The 14,921-nt window shown below is 40.0% G+C and overlaps 1 protein-coding gene and 1 long non-coding RNA gene across 3 annotated transcripts in view; one reads left to right on the plus strand and one right to left on the minus strand.

Annotated features, from left to right (window-relative positions):
- LOC138947534 (scavenger receptor class F member 1-like) overlaps positions 1-4,810 on the plus strand; it is a 31,827-nt gene extending 27,017 nt beyond the window's left edge. For both annotated transcript variants that reach the window (XM_070319025.1, XM_070319024.1), the window contains 2 exons: positions 1,926-2,090; positions 4,031-4,810. In XM_070319025.1, coding sequence (XP_070175126.1) covers positions 1,926-2,090; positions 4,031-4,077 — 212 coding nt within the window. In that variant the 3' untranslated portion in view covers positions 4,078-4,810. The remainder of the gene's footprint in view (positions 1-1,925; positions 2,091-4,030) is intronic.
- Positions 4,811-6,747: 1,937 nt separating this feature from the next.
- The window catches only part of LOC138947540 (uncharacterized), a 35,237-nt gene continuing 27,063 nt past the window's right edge, over positions 6,748-14,921 (minus strand). Inside the window, exon 4 of the long non-coding RNA XR_011449701.1 lies at positions 6,748-8,416. This is a non-coding gene — a long non-coding RNA (uncharacterized lncRNA). The remainder of the gene's footprint in view (positions 8,417-14,921) is intronic.

Consider the following 14,921-nt stretch of genomic DNA (forward strand, 5'->3'; position numbering starts at 1 on the left):
CTAAGAAAGAGAGAGAGAGACTAAGAGAGAGAGAGACTAAGAAAGAGAGAGAGAGACTAAGAAAGAGAGAGAGACTAAGAAAGAGAGACAGAGAGAGAGACTGAGAGAGAGAGACAGAGAGAGAGAGACAGAGAGAGAGACAGACAGAGAGAGAGACAGACAGAGAGAGACAGAGACAGACAGTCAGATAGACAGACAGTCAGATAGACGGACAGACAGACAGACAGACAGACAGAGCAACTGACAACAGACATACAGACAGAGAGATACGGACAGACAAACAGAGAGACAGACAGTCTCTTGGAGACAAACAGGCAGACAGACACTGTTCCGCCGCTTTGGTAATTATGGGTGTAGCAGAACCCGCGCCGTCGGCAGAGGGATAGTTACAATCACTACTACTCTTTAAAAGTATGGGTATGTGTGAACCCGCGCCATCGGTAGTGTTTATGTAAATTATCATAATCAATTAATTCTGATGTTTTGTCATGTACACATTAAAAATTTGCAGACAGAGAGCAAATTAGGTGTGTGAGAGATACTTAAAATTTCAAAACGATACTTTTAATGGTTCCAGAGTTACAATGATTTTAGTGTGTCTCTGGGTACAGGTGAACCCAGGAAGCACGGCAAAGGTAAACAAGCTCTGAAAATTAAAAATATAAAAATTATGATTAAAATTAAATTTCCGAAATCGTTTCAAAAAACTATTTTATCTTATTCCTTGTCGGTTCCTGATTCAAAAAACACATATAGATATGATATGTTTGGATTAAAAACACGCTCAGAAAGTTCAAACGAAGAGAGGTGCAGTAAAGCGTGCTATGAAGCACAGCGCAATTACCGCTACCGCGCCAAACAGGCTCGTCACTTTCACTGCCTTTTGCACTAGCGGCGGACTATACGTTCAGTTTCATTCTGTGAGTTCCACAGCTTGACTAAATGTAGTAATTTCGCCTTACGCGACTTGTTTGGTTCCAGATTTTTACTGACATTTTAAGCGAAATATAGAAATGATGTCGGAGTTCATGAGGTTATTAATTTGAATAACAGTGACCAATAACATTAAATTTGTGTGGATATAACACAAAACGTAAACCAATGTCCCCCCCCAGAGTAAATCTTATGTAACTGATTTTAACAAGGAAACACGCCTTGCATTGTTTTTCTGAAGAGACACTAAATATTACTGAGTGTATTGGACGTAAATGTTAAATATAAAGCAATTAAAAATCAATGTAGGCGTTGGCGGCTATTTTAGCAGTCCCTATTAGTTTAAATGAGCTAATTAAAGATGCCTAGTAGCGTTTCTGTGCGACACATAGCCTACCCTCTATCAAATCTCTTTCCTCAACAAAAACAACAACCCGCCTTGTCCGCGGCGCTGATTTGGTCGCAAAAGCAGTGACGGACATGTTGGTTTTCTGAACAGCGTAGGCTATAGATCTATGTAATCCAAATTCACATTAATTTCAGGGCCTCCACTATACTTCGTGTGAAAAGTAAATGACACCTTTTTTTTCTTTTTTTTTTTTTGGGGGGGGGGGGGGCGATATGAATATAGGTATACTTTTACTTAGCATTTTCTTTTTAACTATTTCAGAATAAGTGTCACGTGAATTAAACTCCTCCGTCTTCTTCTTTCTGTGCAACTCAGTATTGAGCCACACAATATGCTTATCAATTGTGTACTGTCTGACTGTCTTGTTCCTATGCTGCATATCTGGAAGTTTATCATAAGACTCACATTGCAGAAGCTTTTCCTGTAAACAATTCAGAATGTTATCTTATGTAAAAGCAAACCCGAGCTAAAAATTGTAACGGTAGTATAAGCTTTATAATCCTTTTGCAGCACATTTTGCATTCTTGTTAATAATCCTTCTATAACCCTTATAACTTCAAGAATGTGCTTGTTTGTTATTCAGCAACCAACGATGCAGAAGAAGCGAACCAGGCCAAGGTTGCTAAGCCCTACAACGTTCATGTTGAAGTTCCTCAGAGTGAGAGAAGTCTCTACGAAAGTCTTCAGCACCGAGCTAACGATGAATCACTGTATGACTCCCCCGTGTTTGCCAAGGGAGGAAAGAAGGGTAAAAACTGATTCTGATCAAAGAGAAACAGAAATGCCCGATAATGTCGTCTTGAACATCCTCACAGGTCGACATTTAGATTCAAGTTAGGACCCCTCGCAGGCTGAGAGATGTATTAGGCCAAAAAAAAATAGTCTGTTTACGGTAACCCGACCGACCCTATTTTTTTCGCGGGACCCTAGATTTTTTTTTTGGCATTTGGGGAAAAAAAAATAAAAAAAAAAAAAATCAAAATAACGTAAAAATATGGTTTTTTGGAAAAAAAAAAAAATCCCGACCTACCGACCCTATTTTTTTGGCCTATGTTACCGTAAACAGACCTATTTTTTTTTTGGCCTTACCTTGTGATGCCACTGTTAGGAATTTTTTCGAGGTTACTGTATGTCTGTAAACACAGCATCCGCTTGGTAACGGTGCTTTTTTTACGCTTCATTAACCCAGGCAAACCTCTGTTTAACCTGCCCTGTACATATATTTTCTACAATCTGCTTGGCTTCCTCATCAATATTTGTCATATCGTACTACATCTCGTATGACCATATAACACACACACACACACACACACACACACACACACACACACACACACACTCACACACACACACACACACACACACACACACACACACACACACACACACACACATACACACACACAGGTACAATCTGAGGTGCAGAACTGTGTGTTTTTTCTAATTAATCATTCCGATGCAGAAATATTTCAGGACCGTCTATTGGAGGTTAAGAAAAATGTGGTCGCGGATTGTTTTGTTTTATTTTGTCGTATTGTTTTAGTGAGAGATCAAACTTGTATTTCAAAATTAAACAAAGACAAACCAAAGTCTTAAGTACAGCCAGATGTATGGTAAAAACAAAAATGCAAAAGTTAATAATACCCTAAACAGTTTCATAAAGAATGGTGCACTATCATGTATATTCATGTTTTTTCGTGGCAAATCTCCAAAGAGTTTGATTTGTGTTATCTTATTCATGTTAGTGTATGATTAGTATGCATTTGGTGTATATGTATTGTTCCTAACGCATAGCTACATCCTCCCCAACCCTCCTTGCCCCAAGTGTACTCTTATTTCTTGTTTTTCCTGTAGTTAATGTCATGTTCACTGTGTTGCTATACGGGATACGTCCCCATAGGTCAATATCTTATGTGTAGATGTTGCCAAGGCCTAGTGTATGATAGATAGGGGCTTCCTAAATGAGGCAGGGGTACACGTGCTGGCCAGATGCGTGGGTGGTCTGGATGTCCTTGCCACTCAGATGCTGTTGACATTTATCATTTGAAAGGGGTATTTTGGGCCTCTCCTTGGAAAAAAAAAGTACATGTGCAGATCCAGCCCTACTTGATTATGTATACAAAAATTGAAATCATACAAGAAGAGTACACAAATAAAATACAAAACAAAATAAAACATCTTTGGCTGGTATGCAGTCATTTATTCCAATGTGGATAAGAAAAATGAAAGTGTGAGCTCATACATTTGGATTCATAGGCAAGGCAAGTTTCTATTTGGTTCAACGTGTTCTTCGTGATTTTAAGATCCCTTCTCACACCCACTGTAGTTACGGTCTGATCAAAGCACGCATACGTCATGAGCGCGTTATACTCAATTGAACAGGGGAGAGAAGTCTGTAAATTCTCGTGATCTGTCACTGAGACGATCGTTTCGTAACTGACAGTACACATGGAAAAGTATGTTTTGCTCCTTTCCAAAATTTGTTTACAGGTTTATTTTTGTTTTGTTCTTCGCTTTGTTCTTTTTCTTATTTTTTTTCTTATTTTTTTTCTTCTTCTTCTCTTTCTCTTGCTTGTCCCGACGCTTGTACCTTGTCCCAATATATGCTTTCACGCCGCCCCGTCCCAGTACTCACTGCTCCATCCACACCTGAATTTCGATCCGCTGCCAGACTTGTCGATTTTACAGACACTCCAGGGAAGGATGTCAGGTCGCTGCGGTGGGCTACCCTCTGAAGATGACACTGCACTGCTGCCGAGTCACTTCGACGGTGTTCAGAATTGTTCCTGTTCCTGGCCAGGGACACAGGCACCGCTACCTACTAAGCCTCCAACTGACGACATTGACTGTTAAGTCGCGGAGCCAGACTGAGTGATCGAGCGTCTCCTCAGAGAGCAGACCGCCACTGCGTCCTTCCGTCGACCCCCCCAGAGCATCACACGTTGAAGACTGGCAGCAGAAGTACTAGACTAAGTCAGGAATGGATGGAACAGGAACGCCGAGACCAAGGTCACCATTAAAGCACTGAGCATGAAGGGTCACAAGAGCCGAGACCAGTTTCAATTTTGCGCTTTCTTCATCAACCAGCGGTTTTGGACGGACACCTGAGCACCCTCACAATCGCATTCGTGAAGTGGATGATACTCGGCTGTGTGGTCCCAGCCTTCCCAAAATCGCGACGTCATTTTTGCTTGAACATCATTCTGCTCGTCTTTTTTCCTTTTAATTGTAAAATGCTAGCACAAAGTTTGTGTATTTTGTCAGATTTGTTTGCAATGACAGTCAATCATATTTTTGTTGCAGTGTTTTAATTAAATTTGAAACGACACTGGAGACATTGCTATTGTTTTTTGTGCGGGTACATTGAGCTTCTTTGTTTCGATTTTTTTCTATTGTCAAGCTGTGTTGTCGAACAGGAAGTGAAATCTTTTTTAGTAGACCAGAAAAGTGCAAAAGAATATATATATATAAGAGTAGATGTTTTGTTAATTAATGCAAACGAATGAACACACACACAAAAACAAACAAAAAAACGTTCTCTTTCGGGCAACCCAAAACTACGATTGTTAAAGACGAAATGGAAACATGCAATTTAAAAATAAAGGCCCATAACGTCCTGAGAATGTAAGGACTGAGTTTAACCCCTTCACTGCCCACCCCGTGTGTAATACGTGGTCATTTTTGGTTTGTCGTACGCCCATAACCTTACTTACTTTATTTGGTGTTTAACGTCGTTTTCAACCACGAAGGTTATATCGCGACGAGGGAAAGGGGGGAGATGGGATAGGGGAAAGGGGGGAGACGGGATAGAGCCACTTGTTAATTGTTTCTTGTTCACAAAAGCACTAATCAAAAAATTGCTCCAGGGGCTTGCAACGTAGTACAATATATGACCTTACTGGGAGAATGCAAGTTTCCAATACAAAGGACTAAACATTTCTTACATATTGCTTGACTAAAATCTTTACAAACATTGACTATATTCTATACAAGAACCACTTAACAAGGGTAAAAGGAGAAACAGAATCCGTTAGTCGCCTCTTACGACATGCGGGGTGCAGAGAAATAAGGATGTGGAAAAGAAGACTTTTGGTAAGTGAAATAAAGGTGATGGATCCAGTCAGGTAGAAATAAGACAACAAGAAAAGAATTTGAAAACTGCAGGGAATAGTAGGGAGAGTTTTCTTGGAAGGAAATATAGGTGAAAGGACTGGTAAGGCAGAAATAAGACAAAAGAAGAGAAGTAAAGGGGTGGGGTAGCTCTGTTTAAACGCTCCCGCCGCGGCCCATAACCGTGTCTCATACGTGGGATTTGTGTCGGCGAAATTTCAAACATTTCTGAAAACTAAATGGGAGGTAACCACTGTCCAAGTACTTGTAGGGGTTCTAAACACAGTTCTTTCCCATAGACCGTTCGGATAAGTTAGTTCCACGTGGGGAAAACTTTTTTATAAGTTTTTTTCCGATCTATAAGATTTAAAATGGCGGCCGAAAGTCGGACATCAACTCGTAGACCTGTTTTCAAATGATACAGTGTTCTGGAAGCTCTACAAGAAGTGATTTATGGATTACCACACAGAAGAATAATGTTATGGGCTGTAATGTGAGTACCTGATGTTTGACACCAGTTTTAGCTGTGTTTGCTGCGGATTTACGTGCTGCAGTGTGTGTGTTAAAGTTTGGAAACTGTAATTTTTGACAAAAATGGTCATTATATCGATTTTTACTATAACAATCACAAACAAAGTCCAATGATCATGTTATCACATAATAGCCAAGGGTGTAAGCAAACCACATGCCAAAGATCTAAGAGATATCTCAATAAATGATTGAGCAGTGAACAGATTAGTGAACCTACTGAAGAAAGCGAAATTTGCCCTGACGCACAGCAATACCAAAATGCTGTTATACTGTGGCAGTGAAGGGGTTAATGTTTGCCTCCCTTCAGACTACTTCTCTACCTCTGGATATGTATGTCTGTCTCTCTGAGTCTGTCTATGCGTCTCTGTCTCTTTCTATTTGTCTGTGTGTGTATGTGTGTGTGTGTGTCTCTCTCTCTCTCTGTCTCTCTCTCTCTCTGTCTCTCTCTCTCTCTGTCTCTCTCTCTCTGTCTCTCTCTCTCTCTCTCTCTCTCTCTTACGCCCTCTATTGTAAGGAAAGAACAGCTAAATATCACCGATTCGCCGAAGGCGTTTATCCCCAAAAATGAAAAAAAGGGAGGGGGTATCACCTGAAAGAATTTACATGTAAAGTGTGACAAGTATCTGCCTAGTAGCCTTTTGGTAATCGCTACACACACAAACACACACACACACACACACACACACACACATACACACACGTAGTCATACACACACGCACACACACCATCACCATCACACACACACACACACGGGAAAACACAATTGAGGCGTTTCGTGAATCTTTCACATACTCTTGGAAGAAACGGGTCAAAAGCACAAACTTTGACATTTTTTCTGTACAATTTTGATGACACAGCTACAACACCAAACAAGCAAGGAACTAATAGAAATGGCGATGGATAATAAGATAGTTCTAATAACAGATAAGACAGTCAAGACTTTGCGTTAGTGAATTTATTTGCTGTTGAAATAAACAAATAGACATTTTCAGTTTCAGTTTCATTGCCTCCATTGGCAGAACAGATTTAGAATTACAACAAAATAAAGCAGAGCGCTAGAATTACGATCTGAAGAAACAAAGGGAGGTAAGCACTCTAAATATAGACATGAGGATGAGAGTCGCTTGTTCATTTCAATGCTTGTTACTTTCTCAGGCGCTAGGATAGTGGTTCCACATAACGCTTACTCTCTTTGCACATGTCAAATAAAACAAGTCGCGTAAGGCGAAAATACAACATTTAGTCAAGCTGTCGAACTCACAGAATGAAACTGAACGCAATGCCATTTTTCAGCAAGACCGTATACTCGTAGCATCGTCAGTCCACCGCTCATGGCAAAGGCAGTGAAATTGACAAGAAGAGCGGGGTAGTAGTTGCTCTGAGAAGGATAGCACGCTTTTCTGTACCTCTCTTCGTTTTAACTTTCTGAGCGGGTTTTTAATCCAAACATATCATATCTATATGTTTTTGGAATCAGGAACCGACAAGGAATAAGATGAAAGTGTTTTTGAATTGATTTCGAAAATTTAATTTTGATCATACTTTTTATATTTTAAATTTTCAGAGCTTGTTTTTAATCCAAATATAACATATTTATATGTTTTTGGAATCAGAAAATGATGAAGAATAAGATGAACGTAAATTTGAATCGTTTTGAATTTTTTTAAATTTTTTTTTTTACAATTTTTAGATTTTTAATGACCAAAGTCATTAATTAGTTTGTAAGGCACCAAGCTGATATGCAATACCAAAGTCCGGGCTTCGTCGAAGATTGCTTGGCCAAAATTTCAATCAATTTGATTGAAAAATGTGGGCGTGACAGTGGCGCCTCAACTTTTACAAAAAGCCAGATATGACGTCATCAAAGGTATTTATCAAAAAAAGGAAAAAAACCGTCCGGGGATATCATTCCCAGGAACTCTCATGTAAAATTTCATAAAGATCGGTCCTGTAGTTTGGTCTGAATCGCTCTACACGCACGCACGCACGCACGCACGCGCACACACACGCACACACATACACCACGACCCTCGTTTCGATTCCCCCTCTATGTTAAAACATTTAGTCAAAACTTGACTAAATGTAAAAAGTAGACTGTGACGTCCCTTTGTTTCCAAGATATAAAGTTTAGGGTTTGTGGATTAGAGTGCCCGAAAAGATCACTGGACCAGGATCAAGAAGGTAATTACAGAATTTGCCTTCAGAGTGTGGCCACACAGTTACAGCCTTTCCTTTGTCTAGCTTCAGAGTGGCGGAAGATGACCACGGTTTGTGGCTGGTCATAGTAAGGGGTGTTTGTATCTCCTTGACTCGCAGGCTCACTGGATAGGCGTTTAGTGCTATGTACTTCCTCGGGCGGAAGTATATGTTGAAAAGGTAGGTCCCCGTCACAGGCACGACGAAAGTGCTGGTGTCTTTGTTGAAGCCTTGACCTTCATTGGTTTAAACAAGAAAAAATTATATTCAATAGCCAACTTGCACAATACCACGCTTGGATAGCTCTCCGGTGCGAAAGATAAGGAGGGTTCACTTCCCTGCGGACACATTTTTGCTCAAGAGTTATCGTTCCTTCCATACACTACAATCATTGATCTAAACAATGGCTACTGAACAGCAGAATTTTCATGCAATTGAGTTGTTCTTTGCTACTGGTCACAAGTGGGGGTCAGCTCACACGGACGCATTTTTTCAATACAGTCTATGGGAGAAACTGGTCACAAAGCACCCAGTACATGCCAGAGAGATAGGAGAATCGGCACAATCAAAGAAAATACCAAAATCATTCAATAGATATGGAAATATTAAGATTTACTGTGAAAATGCTAGCAAAAATGGCGTCCAAAAATGGGAACGCACACTTGGTGCGTCTTTGCAGACTTACCTCCCGTTCTGTGTTGTTGATAATGGTCGTGTTTGTGCTGTTTTTGTTGAAATAGTATCTAATAAAACTGATGCAGTTCTTGAAATTTTGCAAATTATTGTTGTCTTTGTGAAATGCGAGAGTGTTCTGAGGCGTAATCTGCATACGGCTGATGTCCCACATAGGGTACCCCACTTCGATCAGCGTATCACTCCAAATGAGCTTCATAGCAGAAAAGCAGATACACTACCAAAACACTACATAACGGATCTACAAGTCTGAGCCAGAATCATTGAAATTTACTTTCTGTATAAAATATTGCAATCAAATTTGTTCACGCCGTCACACAAATAACGCAGGTTACCCTCGCCTTCGATTCAAAGTAACTCCAATCTGACTGAATTACCATCGAAACGCAGATGACGAACTGATTCACCACACATTTGTGGTATTTTACACACAAATTTCAACTGTGTTGTTTCGCGATAAACAGCCATAAACAAACAAATGTGGCGCCGTCACGTCGCCTCGGAAGGAATAACGCAGGTGACCAAGACTTGTTTCCGATACCTGTCTGATTAAAATCATCGTTTTTTTCACGAATGACGGCTCTTTGGCAGATCTGGTGAGTTGGAAACTGTCTATGAATGTTTCATTTAATGTCAAATGCGTACATACTTGTCGATATTGTTACCTTTGGGCTCATAAATGAAGTCAATGGTCGTGTTTTCCTAAAGTGACTTTTGTCAGCATAGAACTTACTGTGCTTTGATCATTGACTGAGAAGAATCTTCCGATGACACTAGTTCATTTCACTACGCGACTGCAGATCTGCAAGAAACTTATGGCAGGGGAAATAAGCTTAACTGAAGACGAATAAGCGGAGTAACTGTTCTTCAACGGATTGCTCTCACTAATCTAAATATTTAGATCTTGTCGTCTACTAGTCTGCTAGTAAGTAGTCTTCGGTCGTGTGAAAGTCACATCTATTTCGACTGTGTGCATCGATCCGTGTAGTGAAATGTTGATCTTTGATGATTTGGCAACATAACTTCGCTAAATGTGCTTGAAGCCTTCGAGTGTATCTCCCGGGACCCGTTAACCATTTGAAAACGTCTTTTAACAAGACCATGTTTCGACAGCCCAGACGGGGAGGATCCTCGATAGCTCACAGGGTATATAATGTTTTTCGCCGTTTTTTGAAGAATCCTTTCAAATTTGCTATTCCAAAAGTACCCTATGACACGACTCGAGTGGCAAAGAACATTCTCTGCAATTCCTGTCTCAGTCCGTGCAGCCGTTTCGGGTCCTATCGTCATCATACAAACATACACACTGACACATAAGAACCAGCTTTAAAAGTTAGATTATGTAAGAACCAAGTGAACCAGTGATTTTTTCTTATGTACAACAGATACTACAGTATTTCTGCTTTATGAAAAGCTATATTTCAAAAACAAAACTAGAGATTTGAATTTTGACCACTTTTCCCCCTTTCTGTCACCAGTACTGAAGAACAACTCAATTGCAAGTACCAAAGTTGCACAAATACCTCAAAGAAAGAAAATACAATATTCAGGATACAAGAAACCGAAGCTGATAAAGTTATTGAACAGACAACGTTAACGGAGTACCGGGATGGCACGTCATTTTGACGTCGAAGAGAATTCAGCCATCCCCTTCACAAGCGCTGGTGTTCTCTGGCTTGTGTTAAAAAAAACCTCGATCGCCTTTCCTTTGTGTACGGGCCATGCTTGGGTACTTCGAACGAACTTTAGGATTATTCTTGCGGCTAACATTGCTGCAGCCCACTCCTGCACAGTTCAAATTCACAATTTTCAAAGCTAAGTGTCTGCACTGAAACGCAACCTCTCACAGGGCTATCCGAAACATGCCCGCAGTTTGAGGCAGATCTCGCAAGACCACGCAAGGTATTGCAGATTTATCGCGCGACTTCGCGGCGCTGGCCGATAGGGCAAGTCGCCTATTGAAACATGATACAAAGATAACATGGAAAACGAGCTACACCCCAAACATCACTTGTGTCAAGTATGATAAACATCACTTGTGAATACCCAGTTCAAATCTGAACAGTGGAATACCCCTCTTAATACAGACCTCCAAACTCTTAAGAAAATCAGGTCTTAAAGAGAATGAGCTTCATTTACTGATGTAATAAAGTCAGAAATTGAAAAGATAAGAAGAGGAAGTCATACATTGGGGAAGTGTTAAAGGAAGGTCCTGCTGTCGGCTTATTAAGGGAGGTAAGCATTTCAAACCAGGAACTTGAAGGCGGTGCTCACTTCCCCTGGTTATTTTCAACCTTTAGCTCAATCGACCCATAAGTACCACAGATTATAATCGAGTCAGACAAACAGACACGGGGTTAAGCGAACGTTTGAATGATGTGCCCTAGACAGATGGAAAATGACGCAGTCATGATGTCGGACATAATAATACTAATATACTATAGAACATTCGGAATCAGAATCAAAAGTAAAGAATAAGACAAAACGAGCAGGTAAAATAAAGAGGGGGGGGGGGGGGGGCATCGGAGCAGAGGCAGTCAGAAAGAGGAAAGTGGCTAGTGCATACGGAAGAGATCCGAGTACAACGGACACGGGTCAACTTTATGTGCAGACCCAGAAACGGAAGCCATGTCCCGCCCCCGTGTCACCACAATGGCCGCACGTAAAAGACCTTGGTCATTCTGCCATAAGTGCAGGTGGCTGAATACACCTAAACACGCAGGCACTTGGGTAGCGCGAATCCATTGCTGCTAGCTTTCCACTGGGAGGAAGCGACCCGAATTTCCCAGTGATGGGACAATAAAGTAATGAAAATGAAAATGAAACGTGAATCATAAGCACCAATACAGTGACAGAAGGCGGTAGTTCGCATATTTCAAAAGCGCACAATAACGGTTGTGAGGTTATACATATATATGAATGACGGGCACATTGGCCTAGTGGATAAGACATCTTATCCTACATACGTGAGAGAGACACCCGTCAGATAATAATCGTTCAAATCACACGTGTGTATATCATGTAAATGAGGTCATGTCAAGCAAGTCTGGCAGGGACCTGTGTTTCCACAGCTTATGATGCCAAAGTCACCGAGACAAACGTCATTATAGAAACAAAAATTGCGCTCGCTAATTACCCTCGATGAATCTTTGGAACTAACACGTCACGACACACTTTCAGAGTGACGTTTCTTTGCTTTGACGTAATAGATTGCACGAGGCTTTAGAAGAGATCGAGGTTCCAAAACAAGCGTCTTCAATTTAGCTGCCTCGACTGCAAGACATTTTCCGTAAAATACACGTAAGTAAAATATGTAGGATAAACAGAATACTACATGGCTTGCTGTGTCGTACCAGATTTACACTCGTTGCTTTTTCAAATAGTGAACAGCTCGCTTTCACTCGCAGTTCAATATTTAAAAAAGTAACTCGTGTAAATCTGGTACGACACAGCAAGCCATGTAGTATTCTCTATATTATGGGGGCCAGGAAGGCCCCCATTTATACGGATAGTTTCGAGTTTTGATAGTTTTGACCATGGGCAGCGTCATTTTGTTGTGAAATACGTCATCAGTTTGTGTCCACAGGAAGTTGTGACATCCGTCACCCTATGGGAGGTGTGAAGGCAACATTGTTCATCTGTAGAAAGTTGTGAAATCCGTCACCCTATGGGAGGGTTTGTTTGTTTATTTGTTGCTTAACGTCCAGCCGACTACGCAGAGCCATATCAGGACGAGGAAGGGGGGGATGAAGGGGGCCACTTGTCAAGCGATTCCTGTTTACAAATGCACTAACCCATTACTTGTGTCCCAGCAGGCTTTAGTAAAACTAAATTAATACCTACTGGAAGATTACCAGTTTCCAGTGTGTTAAAATAGGCTTAACCTATCTACTGCTGGACTTACATCAGAACACTAACAGATTAAACTATACATGAATCGCGAGACAAGCGGCAAGAGAAGAGATTTTTGGAAAAAATACAGGTGAATGAGCAAGAAGGCAGAAAAAGGAAAAGAATTCATGAAGAAAAAGAGAGCATGACAGGAAAGAGGAACCAAAAATCTACCTAACATCAAACTAGAAAGCTCCTGCGGTTCCAAAAACAGGAGGGGCCTTTAATTTCATAACCGCAGTGCCCCACTGCGGGACCCTATGGGAGGGGTGAAGGCAAAAGTGGTCATCACTGAGTTTGTGTAACACAGGAAGTTGTGAAATACGTCACCCTATGGGAGGTGTGACGGCAAAATTGTTCAACAAAAACATCATAGGTCGAACTGTGCAGGGTCAACCGCAACAAACTCAAACCATTCATACTTTGCTGTATTTGAGTGATTTATATACCGACATTTTTATGTCTTATTTTTAGCACAGGCGTAGGAAAAATCATGAACGAAAATGTTATTTATTTTCTAATTTAACATTATATTTACAAATCTGACCATGGTCTTTTAAACAAACAGTGACATTAAACATTGTTATGTTAAAAAAAAAGAAAAAAGAAAAAAAGCTTTTGTGCACAAATCAGAAAATACATTGTACATTTTACCTACAAGCCAAACCGTGAGTGTCTCTGGCAAAGCCCGACCGAGGAAATTGCACTGGTTTTATTTTTAGATCAGTGGGAAATTGTCAAGAGCAGGCGCTTGCATTTGGATGTGTCCAATGATAGTAAGTTTGGTTGTGATCAATCAGAATAATGTAGGAATAAAAATGTATGACAGTTTGGTATGATGACATGTAATTCACATATGCTGAAATATAATATTATACATCATGTAATATTATTATGGCTGAACATTGCCATGACCATGAAGCCCAATAAAGGTTTAATGTTATGTATTTGAAAATATCAAAATCAAGCACCTACTAATTTCGTCTATGCGCGTGAAGATTGAGGCCTTCGTAAAACGTTCAACGTTGGCCAATAATAATTTTAGCAATGTTGTGTCGTTTTTGGCTCACGTAAGTGTAGCCTATGCGATGCTAACTTTTGTCTGTCTGTGCGTGCGTGTGTGCGTGCGTGCGTGTGTGATAGAAACTTTAACATTTCCGAGTCTATGGATAAAGCTCGCATAAGGCCATGTGAGGGCCAAATCGCTATTTTCCATATATGATGATCGGCACTGTTTGTGTCGCTTTTGTTATAATACTGATGGTCTCTGAATTAAAAAACGTTAACGTGTTTGTTAATTGTGTATGTCGTTGCTATAGAAACAGGAAAGTAAACAGCAGCCATATTGGATTTTAGGAACCGTTTTTTCCATATCCAAATGCTCGATTTCTGTCCAATATTTTGCATAAATATAGATTTAGATCATATCTACAGATTTACTATTGCTTTTTTCTGTGAGTATTACAGTTATTTAAAAACTTTTTTTTTTATCATAATGTTGAAATTTTGCGTAAAATTTAATATTAAAAAATTCGTAAAGCCAACATTTCTTTTCCGATTCATTATTCAAATAGTAACTCTGTAGATAGTATGTAAAAGTACAAGTATGCAGAATTTCACAGAAATCTAACCAGTAGATTTGAAATCATTTTGTTCCCAAATGTCAAAACATGCAAACTGAGAAAAAGGCAAAAACGCACACAATTTGTTTTGAAACCATTGATAGTTGTAATTAAACTCAAAATACATACATGTATTTCCAAATTCCACACTGAGGAACGTTTTTCACACCTTAGAGACACAGTTTAAAAGTTAGGGAAGACATAAAACATAAGTTATTTCAAACATGTGCAGTACACTAGGAAAATTGTTTGTCCCGAGTTACAAACAATGCATACACACACTCCCAATTACAGCATGCACACCAAAAAAAGCTTGCTCACTCGCTCACATTCATACACACACACACACACACACACAAGCTAGCTCCAAATTACGAAACGTACCCAAGTCATCAATTGCACATATATATGCGTACAATAACCACAATAACCACAATATATATATGAGAATAATGTTAGCCACAATAACAATGACAAGTCGCGTGAAGCGATATAAAAACATTCAGTCAATCGGTATGAAACTTAAAGATCAACA

This window comes from Littorina saxatilis, linkage group LG14 (genome assembly GCF_037325665.1).
Source record: "Littorina saxatilis isolate snail1 linkage group LG14, US_GU_Lsax_2.0, whole genome shotgun sequence".
Classification (NCBI taxonomy): Eukaryota; Metazoa; Mollusca; class Gastropoda; order Littorinimorpha; family Littorinidae; genus Littorina; species Littorina saxatilis.